General features: G+C 41.7%; 1 protein-coding gene and 1 long non-coding RNA gene across 3 annotated transcripts; one reads left to right on the plus strand and one right to left on the minus strand.

The window, feature by feature from the left end:
• The first annotated feature begins 4,012 nt into the window (after window positions 1–4,012).
• LOC129593020 (serpin I2-like) lies at window positions 4,013–9,728 on the plus strand. Of its 2 annotated transcripts, none has more exons than XM_055489199.1 (3): window positions 4,013–4,106; window positions 8,237–8,950; window positions 9,150–9,728. In XM_055489199.1, exons 1-3 carry the CDS (start codon window positions 4,058–4,060, stop codon window positions 9,338–9,340), a joined length of 954 nt encoding a protein of 317 aa, XP_055345174.1. In that variant the 5' UTR covers window positions 4,013–4,057; the 3' UTR covers window positions 9,341–9,728. The 2 variants fall into 2 exon arrangements, with proteins under 2 accessions (XP_055345174.1, XP_055345173.1); XM_055489198.1 differs by lacking the exon at window positions 4,013–4,106 and adding an exon at window positions 6,329–6,895.
• Window positions 9,729–12,532: 2,804 nt separating this feature from the next.
• On the minus strand, window positions 12,533–15,433 carry LOC129593022 (uncharacterized). Its single transcript, XR_008691031.1, has 4 exons — window positions 14,988–15,433; window positions 14,615–14,848; window positions 13,083–13,484; window positions 12,533–13,018 (listed from the first exon to the last, which is right to left on the minus strand). It is a non-coding gene; the product is annotated as an uncharacterized LOC129593022 (long non-coding RNA).
• Window positions 15,434–17,600: the final 2,167 nt, after the last annotated feature.

The following is a 17,600-nucleotide window of genomic DNA, read 5'->3' on the forward strand; positions in this document are numbered from 1 at the left end:
GACAACTCGACCGACAACTTGGAAAAGACGAAAACTTGCTGACCGACAATTTGTTGACCAGTTCAACGCATGTTAGGGATATTTACTCAAAAACAAGTTGTCGGTCAGCAAGATGTCCGTCAGCGAGTTGTCGGTGTGCCACAAGTATCATCGCAGTTTTACAGCTACGAACCCGGAAACAGTTGCGGCAAACCGGCATCAGATTGCACTACGTCGGCACTTCTCACATAAACATTTCTCAAAATAAAACCTAGTGCAAAACTTCATGGATTGAATACACACCAAAATGTACACTTTTATTACAGCTTTTAGCTCGGCTAACACTTATCGTATTTTGGTTTTTAGCTGCGCTGAATATTCCTGTAGGCTTCCATACTATGGCAAGCCCGAGTGGACTAAAGTAGAGAAAGCACTAAACTTTCTCCGAAGTTTAACGAAGCGTGATAAAGGTCTAGTCTTTGCCCAAAATCGTTAAAGTTTGTAGGCTTTCTTTAAAAACTGAATTTACAGTGTAAACTGGGAATAAATTGTTCAAACAAAGGTGCCCTCAATAGCACGGCTGGGCTGCAGTATCAGATGCAGCTGCCTAGGTACACTTTATCGACAACAGCTTAATTTTTATCCACAACAGCCTAATTAATGTCAGCTTAATTCTTGCCAATTACGGTAGGTGAGTATGCTTTCTTTGCCTGCAGCACGGACAACCGGCATTATTCATGATCATTGCAAGACGTAATCAATACCTGAAGTCTTGAATTTAGTCACCAGTTAATATTATTCGCAATTTGTTTTCTGTTTATTCTCACAGGCTCTGTATGTTTTTGTCTATCTTTTCAGAACTTTATTTAAAATTTTTATATGATATAAAAATTAATACTGGGTTTTTGTAAGGCCAAAATTAAACCCTCAAGACTTCAAAGTGTTTTTGGAAGCAATTTTACCAACAATAGATCGGCCGAATTACGCCAGTAGTCCTGTCTATGGGAACTCCGATCGATCTGACGAACAAGAACAACAATGAAACTTGATAGCACTGTCGAGCGCTAGCCGGTAAACTAACATCTGCTGAATGAGAATGATATGCATTCTTGTCGGACACTGAAATAGATTTTACAAGCGCATGTGCTTGCATGAGAGTATGAGACTGCTTAAGTATTACATCTGTGATTACATCATTCATTGGCATATGCAGCAAATAAACAGCTGCTCTAGTCAAAATGCTGCAACTGGCTTTATTTTAAGTACAGTAATTACAATAATTAATTATTAAGCCACCTTGATATGAATATATTAATACAGCAGAATGGTTGATGACAATGAATTTCGTCTGCCATGCTAGATAATAATCTATAACCTTTTGATCCATACCGGATTTGACTAACTGTTACTGTGCTGCATAGGTCGTAGATTAACCTGCAAGTAAAAATGATGTTATGCAGCCTCGCGCAAGCACATGCGCTCTTGAAAACTATCGTAGTATTGTTGTGCCCGACAAGACAGACAGTAATATCGTTCAGCATTGACTCGTATACCGGCTAGCGCTCGACAGCTGTATCAAGTTTCATTATTGTTCGTTGTTCGTCAGATCTATTGGAGTTCCCATATACAACGCATACGGTCGGGTCGTCAGGACTATTGGCGCAGTTCGGCAGATCTATTGCTAGTACCGGAAATGTTGTTTCCAAAATTATTTTGAAGTTTAAGATTTTAAATTTAGTATTACTAAGCTCTGCCATATTACATAAAATTTTAGAGTAAATTTCTCAAGAGAAATGCGATGATATGCAGTCTGTAAAATTAAATAGAATAAAAAGTCTCTAATTGTAAGACTTTAACTATATTCCGATTAGCAATTATTACTTCTTGCAGTGATGATGAATGATGCCGGTTGTCCAGTGCCTGTATTCACACTAGCATTCGCGCTAATTAGCAACAATTAACCCTTCCAATAAAAAAGGGAGCGCGCTCTTTTTAGTGTAGTGTCGGTATTGTACATCTGCATCTGATACTGCATTCCGGCCGTGCTATTGCCGGCTTGCGCTTAGTAAAAGTATCAAATTTCAATGTAATTTGCCGCTTCGGCTGATCTATTGGAGTACTCATAGGCAAAGTATAGGGTCGGGTCGGCAGAAGTGTGGGAGCAATTCGGCAGATCTATGGGAGGGAAAGTACCACTTTCCTGTCGGGCTCGCCAACAGTCAACAGGTGCACGCGTACAGTCTGTATGCTGAATATGAACGCAAGCACCGGACAACTGGCATTACTGCAAGACGTAATCGACCGGAGAGTATAAAGATCCTCTAAAATCAGCACAAATACAGAATATATCTATATCCGTTACGGAAATTTATTACGGAAGTAACAGCAAATATTAACGCAATTTAGGCCTCAACAAAGCTGCTGCCTGTCAATGCCAACCTGCATTTTTCTAACTAATTATTTTGAACGAAGTTACAAATTATCGAATGGGGCAGTTATTTATTCTATTTAATTTTGACAGACTGTGTAAAATATTGTCTATTGTTCCTAAAGAAGTGCATTCAAAATTTTCGACAGCGTTGCAGAAAAGGTCGATTTACTTAAAATTTTTACATAGATAGATTTACTTAAAATTTTTATATTTTTACCGGATCAGCCGCACAGTTAAACTTAGCATGCGATCCCCAACTTAAAGGAAACCCGAATTTTACAGTTGCTCTTATTCTTTAGATTTTTTCGAGTGCCCATAAACAATACATAGGATCAGGTCATCAGGACTTTTCGTGCAATTCGGCAGATATATTGGGTATTGTATTTAAATAATACTGTTTAATTTTGGATGTCTAAATTTTGCATGGCATCGCCAATTAAAATGACAATATTATGTTGCTTAAACGTTGATTATTTTAAGTAAGTAACGCCTTTTAGTAAACTTTGTTATGTCTTTTACAGCTCCACCAGCGCAGGCATGCAGAATTACATAGTTTGTTTAGTGGCTATTGCCGAATACAGAATTTTACGACGTGAGCGACCTGGTCTTTAATGGTTACCCCCTAACAATTGTAAAATACTAACACAAAAATTACCTCACGTAAGTACGAGTAACAGGATATTCCAATCGCACATGTTTGCCATGCATCACAAAGTTCGTGATAATTTTTAAGGGAAACTGTCTAAGGATAATGTACGTACATCATCCAAAGTTTTTTGGCGTAAACATTATGGGTTTTATCATTTTTGGAAAGAAAAAATATATTCAATAATTTACTACGTTTTGCGATGATGTCTGTGTATAAAATGATAAATCCACACTCGCTGGTCAGCAGAAACGCTTCTCTGTACTGATCAGCCATGGCGGAGGAACGCGCGTGCTTCTCTCTCTTTACCGGCGATACAATCTGCTTAGGCGCCGGTATAATTACTATGATGTACTGTATCTCATTTTGCAGCCCATTGCCGGCTGGCGCTCGACAAAAGTATCAAATTTCACTGTTCCGCCGCTTCGGCTGATCTATTGGAGTACTCATAAACGAAGCATAGGGTCGGGTCGGCAGAAGTGTGGGTGCAATTCGGCAGATCTATGGGAGAAAAACCACTTTCCTGCCGGTCTCGCCAACAGTCAACAGGCCAACATGTCTGCCGGCTACAACTGTGGACCCGGTGAATGTATTTGGTTGTTAACCGATACAGCATCGCGTTTAAGCGCAAGCCGTATATCAGGGGCGTGCTTCCTAGATCTGGACGCACGCCACCGCGGTTGTATTTTAAACGCGCCTTGTTCTTCTTTTTTTGGTACTTTGTGAAATGGCGAAACACAATATGACCTTACAAAATCTGTATGTGGCGCTTACTTGCGCACTTGCGCATGACCAGTAATGCTATCAACACTTCATATAAAGATTGACATTTTAAAGAATCACACAGTTGACCAACCGCTTTTAACCGCTTATTAAGTGTGCCACATTGTGTGCGGCACTTGCCAGATTTTATCGTTTGCCAGTTGCCAGAGTCTCCAGGTTTTATCGCTCGCCATGCCATTGGCAGTGCCAGGTGCCACTGCCAGGTTTTACACCCTGCCATGAAAAACAGCGCCAAAAAGAGTTTGGGCCTAAGAACTTCCGAACCGCGTGAGTTGTACATAGTATATTAATAGTCAGCGAGCTCACGAATTTAACAAAGAGGTCCGTGCAGATACCGCTCGCAGCAGAACGATCAATGGTTAAGCTGCCAAACATTAATTGCTAACTTTCCGCTGTAAAATCGATTGTGGTTTATTTCTGTTGTTTACGGCCTATCCGCCTATGACAGCGCTTAATTGTTAACAGAACTAATTTAGTATAAGAATAGTTAGAATTTTAAACTGCGATATGTGGCTAAATTGGTAAATTTCTTATGCAACGTTTGCAGCCGCAGACACAATGGTGTACGTGTGCAGGGCAGTTTGCAGTGCCGAAACTAATGGAAGTTGGCGATGTTACGCTAACTTCGTTTAACGCGGTGAGAGAAACGCCGGCCAGACATGATTTCTCATTTATTTAGAACAGCGATGAATAGTGGAAATCATCATTCTTCAACTTGACCTGCTGGACAATCATATCATTATCGGACTTAGCCGAATCCATTATGCGCACCAGCGTACTGCCTGCCTGTTCCTATCTCGCACCACCTGCCTGTTTACTCAAGGATCCGGCTGGGGATGGCCTGATTCTTAGTTTGCGCTGTATCGCTTGATGTTAACTTGTCATTTTAACTTTGTGACGCGCACCGAATTGTACAAGTGGAAATTATTTTGCTATAAGCGTTACACGTGACCTTTGGAATTTAAGATCACCCGCCTTCCAACCCTTTGTTCTACTGCTATTGTACTTAACGTTTATAATGTCGGCCTTAAGCTACGTTTTCTTTCTGAGGAAGTTTATTAAAGGTCTGTCCTCACTCGCGCAGCTCTCTTGCACAATGGTACGCATAGAACCGCACCAAAAGTAGCCGCACACGCAACATCCTGGCCACGAATCAGGATTGAACTCCCTGGCCACGAATCAGGGAGTACACCTGGCCACGCATCAGGTGTTAGAATCCGCAGTCGCTCTCAAAAACGCCCCTTCCGGTGACCGTGCATATTCTGACGTTTCCACGAGACTCCGCTGCCGGGCTGAGGAAGGCCAATTGCCCCAACACCCGTCGGCGTTTCTCGATCGTTGTCGTTAACTATGTACTATATAAATGCTAGTAGCTGAACATATTCACTTTTATTACGCTGTCACTAGCATTGATGTGGTTCTGATTTCTTCACGCACAGTAATAGCGAATTTGTATACAGACCGCTAAAATTATTCGAAGAGTCCCAGCAGCTGCCAACTAGTATTAATAAAGCAGATTAAAGGTGAACTAGGACATTAAAAATCAGAAAAAGTCTTAAGGTTTTCAGTACAAAAAAGGTATAAATTAACCGAAGTAGTTAATAAAATGTTAAAGAAAAGCATTTTCATAAGAATTGATTATATTATTTATACTAGCCAGTTAGTCCCGAGAATAGTGAGTCCAGGCCGGTTTTGCGGAGAGTCAACGGTATTTACAAGCTCGTCCGGAAAGATAAACAAAGATGTAGTATACCCGGTCTCGGGGAAGTTAATTTCACTGAAAGATACAAGTAAGACTTTTTTTCAGTATGCTATACACATGCAAGTATGTTGCACATGTACATATAAGTATATCGCACCTGCCCTTGGTACCTACTCTTTATTCGATGAACATGATCAATACTTCTCAGAGTACAATTCTTGCATTTTTTGTTTTAATGACAATGCAGATACAGACTGCGTGTAATATTCATAAATTAACCCAACCTAAAAGACAGAGGATGAAAGCAATGTAAGCGAAAATCACGATTTCCACATGCCACGCACGCTAGACATCTGGTTGAATGGCAAAAGCTTGGGGTAATACTTGTATGCCCTTGGCCTCTTGTATATTGAACATGTACATGTCGTGCATTATGTACATGACTGTGGTTTTAACATAATTGACAACATACCGGAAAACCAATAATATGTACATGTACATTCAAGTTCATGATTCCGTTGCGTGTTCCTTGTGCGTTTTAAGTTTCAGTAAATGTACCGTAGCTGAGCTTGGGTAGCCGGCTAACCGGAGGTCGATAATTGCGGTGCCGTTTGCATTCCACTCATCGGCAATCTTGCTGCTAACTGCACGACGATCGATTGCTTGCTTCCCCGTATTCTCCTGCAGCATCCAACTGGCGCACATGGTCTATGTTAAACGAGAAGCACTAACGAAGGGCACTGTACAACAGCTCTTTGTGAGTCAAAGAGATCCACGTTAACTTTCACAACCATACACCAGCCAATGGTTCGCTGCATTCCTCCATGGCAGAAATGCGGCCAAAATTTCGTGTTTTCTGTGCAATAATGTGCAGCCTACAACGTCAACTCGCGTATCTTTGGCCAAAGAGCTGCTGAATTTTTTGCTGTTATACGATCTTCTTGAAAGTCTGGAGTAATTTCCTTGCGCGTCCTGTTTTTATACTGTAATACTGTCATTCCTTCATATTTTATAATGTTCTGTTGCTGGCAAACTCCCGAACTCCCTCTCGACATCGAGTATCCATCGGATTCTCGCTATAGTCCATACTGTAAAGAGTACGCGAGATTGTCGCATAATTTATATGTGAAGTATTTGCTGCCAAACCATGGATTCGTCCGCAATATGGTGCTTTCTCCGTTGTGCGCTGAGATCGCGCTGCTCATGCTGCATGCCGGTGCTGAAGATGAGGCAAAACAGGAAATTGCGGAATTGCTAGGTGCAGATCCAGTTCTGCTAGCGGAGAGATTGTGTTCTGACTTGTCCATTCTAAAGATAAGAGAAGACCACGACTGCCAGCCTGATAATCCCGAGGGTAATAATTACTACAGATACTTAGGCCAAATCAATCCTCGAGTTTCTAACATTTCTTACAGATTTCAGGTTCGCGTGCGTAGTCATTTTAAGGGATTTGTGTTACATGAGACCAAGTTACCCTGGCACTGTTGTACACGACCTTGGTAACCATACCGATACGGTGTAGAGAAAAATGGACGGATAATCTTCGAAATTTGCATTTAAGTGAGCATTATTGTGCAGAATGTTTGTACATAAGCGGAAGTTCCAAGATTTCCTCAATTGGTAAAACAATATATTCACTTTTATGTAAAATGTATTTAAAATTTGAAAAGAACGCCCGAACCGTAGCCCGGTGTGAGAAAGCTCTTCATAAGATTGTGCGTTTAAGTGCAAAATTCGGAGTGGATCTGTCAATCGCGAGCACACCCGGACAATTGCGAGTGTGACATTTCGCCGCACTCAAACTCGACGCGCGACTTTTCGCCGCGAAGACATTTCGTCGCCGGATATTCGGACACTTGGATACTTCGGTTTGGGACTTTATGTTTTGAGACATTTTAACTGTGCGACATTTCGACGCAAGACGTCTGGTCGCGGACAATTCGTCTTGGGACTTTTCGAACGATGCTACTAATCCCCGCAAAATAATTAGCCGCGCTTAATTTTCACTAGTTTTTTTCAGTTTTTTTAGGCTTGTTCTTAGTTTTTCTTCTTAGGTTTCTTAGTCCTTCTTAAACTTTCTTAGGTCGCCCTATTTTTTCCTAGGTTTTCTTAGGTTTCTTAGGTTTTTTTTAGGTTTTTTAGGATTCTTAGGATTTCTTAGGTTGTTCGTTTGGTCTTGTTTTCCAGTTTTAACTTTTCTGACTCTTTTAGTTAGCTGAGTAAATCATTTATCTGAAATCCGCAATGTCGCTTCGTCGAGATGTCCTTGCGTCGAAACGGCTTTGCGACGGAAAGTCTCGCGGCGTGAAGACCTACCGACGAAATGTCCTGTGACGAAACGGCCGCCCGGCGAGATGGCCTTGCGGTGAAATGTTTGCGACCAAAAGGCCTGCAACTAGTTGTCCGCGGCGAAATGTCGGGGTGCCATCGCGAGACCTCAGGCGCAGTTGTTCACTTTTGAATATTTCGGAATTTTAATTGATCTAGTAACTCTGCAACCGTACCGCAAGAACTGTTTTAACGTGGTTGATAATCGCACAAATCATTTAGCTACAGAATCTTAAAATGAGGATAAGAGTTCGGGTTGCGCGAAAGTAAAAGTTTTTTAAAGAACATGAATTTGGTGCGATGTGCCGATACGCCTGTGTTAATGGAATAATAGAATTTTATTTTTCCTAATTTCTGAAACTTGTAGGAATAAACGAAAATTTCCGTCTGTATTTGGCCAACTCGATACTGTTACCGGATGGTAATCGCTGCATCCACGACTTCGACAAATTCAAAATCCGCTCTTATCTCCTGCCGCTGATGGTCACCGGCGATAAGGAGAGTGTCACAGCGTTCATAAACGAACGCACAGTGGGACATGTGTGCGACGTAGGACTGTCGCGCGATGCACCGCCAGTTCCGGCATTCATCAGCACGCTGCATTTCCGCTCCAACTGGTATCGTCCCTTCAAAGAGGACCGCACTTTTAGGATGGAGTTTGTCACGGCTGACAATCGCCGCGTAGAAGTGGACACGATGCACGGGATACTCAAGGTCCCCTGCTGGGTTCCTGAGGGAATGGGCGGAGCCAAGTTTTTGGAAATACCTTTTGAAGAACATTACTGGAGCGCGATGTTTATAATGCCGGCAGCAGCTCGGAAGACGTGGCGCGGGGAGACAAAACCGCAGACAATGAGCGAACTGGTTAATCTTCTGACACCAAGGAAACTGGCCGCGGCCATCCGACGAATGGAATTTCACAAAATCAACGAAGTGACGGTACAGATACCAAAATTTCGCGTGGAGCGGAATATAGAATTGCAGGAAGCGCTGACCGAGCTGGGTTTTCGGACGCCGTTACACTGTGGCGTCGATCAGCCGCGTTCGCACGTAGCGAGCATAATGCAGCATGTTAGTTTCGGTATGTAAACTGCCCAGAACCGAAGCACCGGCTTGCGATTAGCCTTCAGCAATTAAAGAAGCTAGTTTTGCAATCATTGCTTAAGAACTTCTAAGATTCTGGCTTTAGAATTATTGTTTAAGGAACCTCAGAAAAGAACCTTCATTAATTTTAAAGAAGTTACAACTTTTCTGGCGAGAAATAAAATTGTTTTGTTTAGCCGTAGATGAACGGGGAGTCGGCAGTGCACTTCCCGTCAAACCAAACCGACCGATCCTAGAAACCATGGAACTATGTCAAGTTTGGCATGCGGAGTTCGTTGCCAATCGGCCATTTATCTTCCTGGTATATCAATGCCTCAGCGGTCATATTGCCTACATGGGACATGTTGCCGACCCGACTGCAGTTTAGACTGTCTAGTGTACAGTGGTAATAGATTATTACTGTGGTCGAGGGCCAAGCAAATGGCTACCGCAATCAGAATTTATACACTGCGTTATCTAGTTTCAACCAAACTCTTAAACCTGTTTTTTTCGTTTTATATAAATTCAGTCCTAGTGGCAAGTGTGTTGAACTGTTTTTATAATGGTTTCTTAGGTTTCTTAGGTATACCAATTACTGCGATTTTTCATAATGTTGCGTGTGTAGCACTTTATTTCCATGCCAAAGTTTTTGACTGATTCAGATCCTGTGTGACTTAAGCAACACGATAGGGATAATGGTGTCAAAGTGTTACTAGTTTGTATGCATCGCGCTTTTGTAAATACAAGCTCGCTTTCTAAACAGGCAATAAACTAGCGTACGAACCAACACGTGCGAAGTTGCGAACTGACTATTCTTACCGACCATCGGCGATGTTTGTTAACACCAAAATCAATTACCTATGCAACTATCTCCTCGTATGGTAAACACTATGATACGTGAATGAGCGATGGTCGTTTAAGTGAAACATCTGAGGTATCAAACTCCATAAACCGATTTCTTTCCCGTTATTTTCTTTTCCCGATTAAGCTAAGGTTTGCGCTTTACAAAGTACTTGAAATTTTTAAAACTTTTTCCTCTTTTTTGCAATTGTAATAATGGCTGTTAATAAACTATGCGCCAGGTCGTGGCAGGAACTTACTGTTTCGGGTGTTTCATTTAAACGACCATACGAGTATGTTGTATCTTGTTGGCAACAGACCTTTCCTTCCCAGTTTATTTTATTTATTTGACCGAGCGCTGGGGATCTCGCTGGGGATCTGATTATAAGGGCCGTCACCTGATACTCGGGCAAACATGGCCAAGAAAGCCAGCTGCAATGCCCCTGATCGCGATGATTATGACCCTTTTCCATTGAGAATTTCACCAGCCTATTCTCTGATGGGACGGCCAAGGTCCAATGGTCCTTTGGAAGGCTGATCCCTTATTTACGAAAGATGATCCCGGCCATTGTTAATGATCTGGAGAACGTACAAACGTACCCACTTTATCACGAGGATCTTAACTTTCTGATCACCAAGTGCATCAATACTAGGCAATTGTCCTTAAATTATTAAACACGTTTTTCCGTACCAAAGATTGGTGGCGTAGACCGCACTGTGCACATCTGTCAGCCACCAGGGTTACGAGTACACCATATTGTGTTACGAGTACAAACCATACTGTGTTACGAGTACAAACAAAAAAACTCGTACAAACGGTGACTCGTTGCTGCTGTGAGCCATGGCTGCACTCAAATGGGCACGCTTCGACCGTAGCAATAGCCATAGCCGTATCCTTTGGTCTTGGACCGAATGACGGTCCGAATCGTCATCAGCTGCGGTTTCAAAGCTACGGCACGGTCAATGCAGAGCTGGCATTGACCGTAGAAAAGACAAAATACGGTCGTCCTTTTTCTCCATCTGCCTTCGCAATCATATACAGTTTTATACATCTACCTACAGGGAGTAAAGTCTTGAAATTTTCAGAAAAGTTTGAAGATATTTCTCAAAAATGTAATTATTAATCGTTTTCTGTTTTTAAAATGGTTTCACAGAAAATCGTCTGGTGATCACGCAAGCGACCATTTTAGCGCAACAAATCAGTACTATGTACAAATCGCATCATGCCCGCTCCGCGTCCGATTACTTCGGCCGCGTTACATTTCGGCCGCACAGGTTCACTTCGGCCAACGTTCATTTCGGCCGTGGCTCATTTCGCTCGTTTCGGCCAATGGATGTTTCGGCCATCATAGCTTTTCTTGGGTTTCCTACGTTTTCTAGGTTTTTCCTAAATTTCCTTATGTACCGTATTCTTATGGGTTTTTTAGGTTTCTTAGGTTTTCTTAGATTTTTTAGGGTTGCTTAGGTTTCTCAGGTTTCATTAGGTTTCTTAGGTTTCTTAGGTTTCCTTAGGTTTCTTTGTTTTCTTAGGTTTCTTATGTTTCTCAGGTGTCCTTAGGTTTCTTTGGTATCTTTGGCCTTCTTAGGTCATCTTGGATTTATTATGATTTCTTCGGTATTCTTTGGTTTTAGTATGTTTTCATATGTATTTTTAGGTTATCCTTAGGTTATTTAGGATGTAAAGATTTAATCTCGGTTTGTGTTTTTCCCAAGGTGTGGTACGGTTAGGTTTGCAGTACTCTCCCGTGACGGCAGACGTCGTGACTTCGCATAATCGGCTTTATGATGGTCGACGTTGTGGTAATCAGAGCAATCGGGCGAGGGAGACGTGATCGTGAGATTCGTGACAGTAACACTACAAAAACTGTTAAAACAAATTGTTCGTGCAGAATAAAATTGAAACAGAACAAAATGCTGCGTATAACGATAACTTGGCTAGTTACATGGTGCTGATTAAAAGTTTTGGTAAACCATATTTACGTCGAAATGTACTATACCCGATGTGAATTACGGTCGAAATAAACGACGGCCGAAATGAGCGCGGCCGAAAATGAAATGAAAACGGCCGAAGTGATCGGTAGCCACTGATTTTAGGTTTGTAACAAAAACAAATCCAAGACAACCTTTCGCTTTGTCTTGGTGCCCCGTTAGCAGCTTTCGGTCGCAACATACTGAAATTTTTGGACAGCAGACTTGGGAACTAACACGGTCTTCATAATCTCTCGTTTCGTATAAATTTATTTGGCGCAAATCAAAAATTAATGAAAAAATTCCCTTCTGCAATATTCCGCATCGTTCTACCTGACATCCCATCTGATTTTTCTGCTTTTCAATTTACTTTTAATTAAAAGTCCTTTTTTCGCATACCGGGAAAGACCGACCTTTATGCTAACTCTTAGGTCATTATTGCGACAGTAAGGTAAATTCAAAGGGCTTTTGTGCAAAGACTTTGCCAACCCCAGTTTTTAGGCAGCTTTGACGTACTGCACTTTGTAGACCGAAGGTTTTGCATGACTGTAAATTTTGGGGGAAGCGGTTTTTCCCGAATGTGAATTACGGGGGCGGACGGTTTTGCTGGAGAGCGTGTACTGGAGATGGGGATACTTATGTATTTATATGTTGACCCATTTGTCTAACATCGACCCATTTGTCCCATTTAGAAATTAGACCCATTATTAGCTACATAACTTGCAGTGAAAACGGTGTCGGACAAAAAGTTACTGATTTCAAATCGTTCAACTGATAAAATGGTAGCATCGCGAATGCTGAAGAAACAAGATTGTTCGCTTACACCAGTAATCTTTTGTACCAAACGCAGCGCGAAAAATTTTTGAAAAAAAAATAAACACGCGCAAATAAACACAGATATAAGGGCGCGCAAGATTCAAGAATAAATCGCAACAGAAGTTAAAGGCTAAGCATTTGCATGCGCTCTACTCTTGTCGCGGCTTGTCTGCGGTTAATAGATACAGAACAAGATCTCCGAATTTTAACCATTAATAAAGAAATTACTGCAAGTAGGAAAATTGTCCCAATAACGAGAAAATAAATGGGTTCCACGGATTCTTTGTCGCCTTTTAGAAATGAAGTGGCTGGCTCGTTTTCTGGTGCTATCTCATAGGAGCTGTTCAGTTCGTTGAGACCCACGGTATCCCGTACCCAGTTATTAATGGCGGCCAGCTGGTTATCCACATATTCTGCCGGATAATCTTCAACCATGCACAAGCTGGAAAAATTATTGAAAAGTCAATTCGTAATAGCTATTTTGCATTGCATTATAGCATACATACTTTTTTGAAAATGTAGCGAATGCATAGAAACGATCATCCTCCGCCTTGCAGATCAAAGGGTCTCCACTGTCTCCAGAATATGGTCCTGCATCCTTTTTTATTGCACACGCTTGGCCTTGACGCAGTCCACGGCTTTCACAGTACGTAGAGTTTTTCTTTTCTACTCCGCCTAAGTAGTGGAGTTTTGCGGTAGGGGTTCTGATCAACCACCAATAAGCTTCGTCAGATGAATTTGGAGGTAGAGAATCACTGAATTCGTTTTCAGGAATGTTTTCGTCAGATTCTACCCCGTAGCAAACTGTCACGCCCCATCCCCATTACCAAGCATTTTTTTGGGTATTTAATTCCTAAGCCTTGCCTTGGAAACCGCATTGGAGCCACATCCTCGTTAAATTTGATTTCCTGCATCAACAAAGCATGGATTACCTTCGTGCAGCAATTAACACTTGCATTTACATTCTGCGAATTGCTGACTAAAGATTTCAATAATGTACGATACAAGCCTGTCGTCGACAGGCTTGTATCGTACACTATTGAGCATGTAAATTTTACAGGTAGAGCGATATCAGCGCGAAGTTGGCGCTATAATGTTGGCCACTACAATACGTTTACAGCAACGCCTAAATCCGCTCCGCCGATAGATTGTCCCATATAGTGAACCGACCGTGTTCTAGCCACCTTCCGCTAGGGCCGGCTAGGCAATTACTGTAGAGTAACCCTGCACTTAACAGCTTTTTCGTACGATATGAGCTGTACGGCACTGTAGTACTAAGAAACGTTCAGCTGGCTCAGAGCCGACTGCACTGCACTCACATGTGCTGTAGTCTCAGGCAGCACATGTGAATGGTGAATGTGCTCGGACAGCGTACGTCTCTCTGAGCTGTAAAAAAAATTGTCAAGTGCAGGGTTACTCTACAGTACTCTGGCCGCTAGATGAAGTCGCTCCACACAGTTGGTTTACGAGAAATTACCTTGCAAAAGCGTATATTGCGTGTGCATTTGTGAATACGAGCAGAACACACATTTGCAGGTGCTACTTTCCCGTACACCAATTCTGTGGAGTTACTACATCTGGCGGCTACAGTATAATTAAACTCATTAACATATCTGGCGTGCGCAAAGCCACCAGCCAGCCAAATGCATGCATGTTACATTAAACTGTGTGGCGCGCTGCAATAAATGGATTTATGTGTAACCCGTAAATTTCTAAGGTTCGCTGTATTTGCGAATGCTCAGTTTGTCGACAGGATGGTATGCACAACGGTAATGCTAAGTAATGAAATTAAATTTGCTGTTGTCGATAGTAGTAGTGGTAGTGGAAATGCTGCTAGGGGGCATAATATTATGTGAGATTTATCGGATCATCAGTATCCTAACCGCTCCCACTAGTACCAGTAGCATTTCCCTATGTGCAATAATAAAAACGATGACGATCCATAAACGATGACGAAAATTTTGCGTGGTAGTGTGGTACCCGTTTCGTAATCTGTGGTCAGTAATGTTGAAACCATCTGATGTTTCTGCTTACTTACTTTTCTCGTCTTCAGCAGGCAGATGTCGTACACTCTATTAGGTTTTATGGTGACAGGGTCTTTGTAAAGTGGATGCTGCAGCACATTTTCCAGTTTCATTATGTGTGCTCTTGGGTAGCTGTTTCTTTTCAGATTCCAGGCACCCACTAAAATGCTGCACCAGGACATGCCATGTTCGGGTGGCAAACATTTGGTACAGCAGTGGGCGGCAGTGACTATCCACCAGGGAGTAATCTACAAATAACAAATTTTCCGGTAGGGAAAGGTAGTGTTTTTCCGCTAAAGACAGGCTTGGCCGCACCATCCATCACCTTTCGTTGACCAGAAATCTCGAATTACATCTCAGTTACAGTACATAAATATTATTGCTCACAATGTATCCAGCGCACGCGTAATTCTTCCAACCAGTGACATTGCTGTACAATACAGCTGCCATATAGGGATTTTGGTGGATTTCTGCTTCCGTTCCATTGTATATCGAAAAGGCACTTGGGAAAAACGCCAAACGAAAAACAATAATTAGGAAGCAATTTTGCAGCTTGGTCATAATGCGGAGGTGCAAACGTTTCAGCAAAGGACAATATGCCGTTCCCACTTTCGAACCTTTTAACTGTAATCAACCGTTTCAGCAACAGAATTCAGAGGCAAATATATTGCATGCAGCGAGAATAGAAACTCCCCATTATACGTGTTGGCACTGTTTATCGCTGCTGCGAACAATGAACCCAAATGAAAACACTTGTAAAATGTATTTATCGGTCTGGTTTCGAGCTGTAAAATAAACGTGTGAACTGTACGTGCTTTCAAATTTTAGCGATTGAGAAGAAATCGTAAATAATAAAAGCGAGCAAAAGCCCATACATCGGCAGGTGATCTCCCCAATTTATACTTGTAGTTGTTGGCATTGTTTATCGCTTCTGCGAACAATGAACCCAGACGAAATCGCTTATGATATTTATCGGTCTGGCTTTGAGCTGTAAAATGAGCGTATAAAGTAACCGTACGCCTGTACGTGTTTTCAAACATTAGCGATCGAGAATAAATCATAAATAATAAAGGCCTGCAAAAGACTGTACACAGTAAATAAGTCAGGTGATCATAAATTATAATGTTTAAACTTTGACCGTCTGATGTAAATGTCATTTGCATGCAACTTATTGCTACCTTCTGCAATTATTTAATAATCAATACCTTATTACATTTCCGACGGATTGAAAACCGATCATGTGATGTCACACGTTCGAGCCAATTGTCGAACCTGATACCCGTTAAGCCCGTTAAGGACAAACGCTGGGCCAATGGTTAACAATTTAGTCGTCGAAAGCACAAAAGCTTCGTCCGTATTGATTAGAAACGCTTTTGTGCACTAGATTTGGCATTTTTAGTACATATCTGTCACGAGTACGACTGACAGAAGTGCATTTTGTATGGACAGTCATACTGTGATGTTGTTTGCAATGGCCAGAAAGTATCATTTAATTATTAATGCGTTAAATGTACTTTGATCTCATAAAACAATCAATAAAATGTTGACCGACAGTTTGTCTGTGAGTGCTTTTGAGTTGAAGGCGTGTTCCTTCATCGTTCATATTTTTGCAACAGAAATCACTGTTGAGTGCCTGAAAGGGAAGAATACCTTGTAAATGAATTAATTAGTATCAGCTTGCATGGCTAGCAGCCCTGGAATATCTTGTCTGGAAAGTGTTCTCTAGAAAATCTTCTTAGCTGGACATGGGTGCCCTTAGTTAGCTTGAACGAGTTTACATAAAGATCAACATAGCTGAACGATTGGGTTAGCGTCGTATGTGACCGGCAAAAATGTCCCCCCTGTCCCCCCGGACATTTTTTTCGTGTCCCCCCTGCCACCATCACCAAAATGGTAACCCTTTAGCCATAATGGTGACATGGGGGACCTTTTACGGAAACCTGATTTTCAGGTCAATCGGTCACCTTAGAAAAACAGCCACCAGCGCTACCAAAGCGTTACCAGTCAAAAATAACAGCGAAAGTTGTTTACTGAAAGGATATCATTGCGGCAATGAAACTTGTCGTGTCCGGCTTGGGTGACATTATTGCCGGAGTGAATTACTCGGTGTCCGGTATGGGAACATATTATAGACTCTTTCTGTTATGATTAATAAACGTTTTCATTTGATTGGTTAACTCATAAATGTTTATTGATTTGTATTCTGTAGTCGTTTTCAAATGAATTCCGGCACACTAGTGAGTGCACTTGGCAGGCACTAGTCAGCACAGAATACATTATGCTATACATTAATTGTAAATCTAAATTAAAGAGTACTGCACATTGGAATATAAATCATATTATGAACAGTCTCTACGGAATACAAGAGATTGTCACTTGAAGCCAAATTAGCTGAAAATCGTATATTTTTATTAGGCTCTGAAAAAATTACAATCACAAACAGTACAACAAAGTTTCCATGTGCAGTGTCCTGTTGTTGTTATGGCCTACATATTCCTAGTTGCGTGGAAGCTTGATGCACCTCTATTCAAGCTGGAATGGGATAGATGCACACAATAGTGTCTCTGTTATGTCTTCCGGTACAACAATGGCCCGGCAGGATGGTTTATGCAGTCCGGAAGAAAAGTTTACGCATCAAAGGTGCCGCCGGCAGAAAGTTTTGCTCGATCCAGCGGAAGGTTTACGGAGCATAAACCTTTCTGCCGGATTTCAGCGGAAAGGTTTATGCGGCTCCCTTTATTGTACAGCATTACATTAACCCGTAAAATTTCTTCCGGTTGTAAGCGCGTATCCGAAGCCCCTTGTAATAACCGGCACAAAAGTAAGGGAAAGCCGTAGCCGAGCACGTTATGTTTCATCTTCGTGGTAAATTTTCGGAAAAGAAAACAGTAAAAAAAGATCAAACATAATGATGTTGCTCAACAAAGTCTTTTAGTTCGCGCGTTTTTTCCAGGCCTGCTAGGAAATTCGCGAATTTTTCAGTAATACAGTTAGATTGCA

Source organism: Paramacrobiotus metropolitanus, unplaced genomic scaffold, assembly GCF_019649055.1.
Source record: "Paramacrobiotus metropolitanus isolate TYO unplaced genomic scaffold, Prichtersi_v1.0 Parri_scaffold0000058, whole genome shotgun sequence".
Classification (NCBI taxonomy): domain Eukaryota; kingdom Metazoa; phylum Tardigrada; class Eutardigrada; order Parachela; family Macrobiotidae; genus Paramacrobiotus; species Paramacrobiotus metropolitanus.

Coding starts and splice junctions, on each gene's coding strand:
- LOC129593020 (XM_055489198.1), top strand. CDS start 6,556: ATGTTCTGTTGCTGGCAAACTCCCGAACTCCCTCTCGACATCGAGTAT. Junction 6,896..8,236: donor CCAGCCTGATAATCCCGAGG/GTAATAATTACT, acceptor TGAAACTTGTAG/GAATAAACGAAAATTTCCGT. Junction 8,951..9,149: donor AATGCAGCATGTTAGTTTCG/GTATGTAAACTG, acceptor TGTTTTGTTTAG/CCGTAGATGAACGGGGAGTC.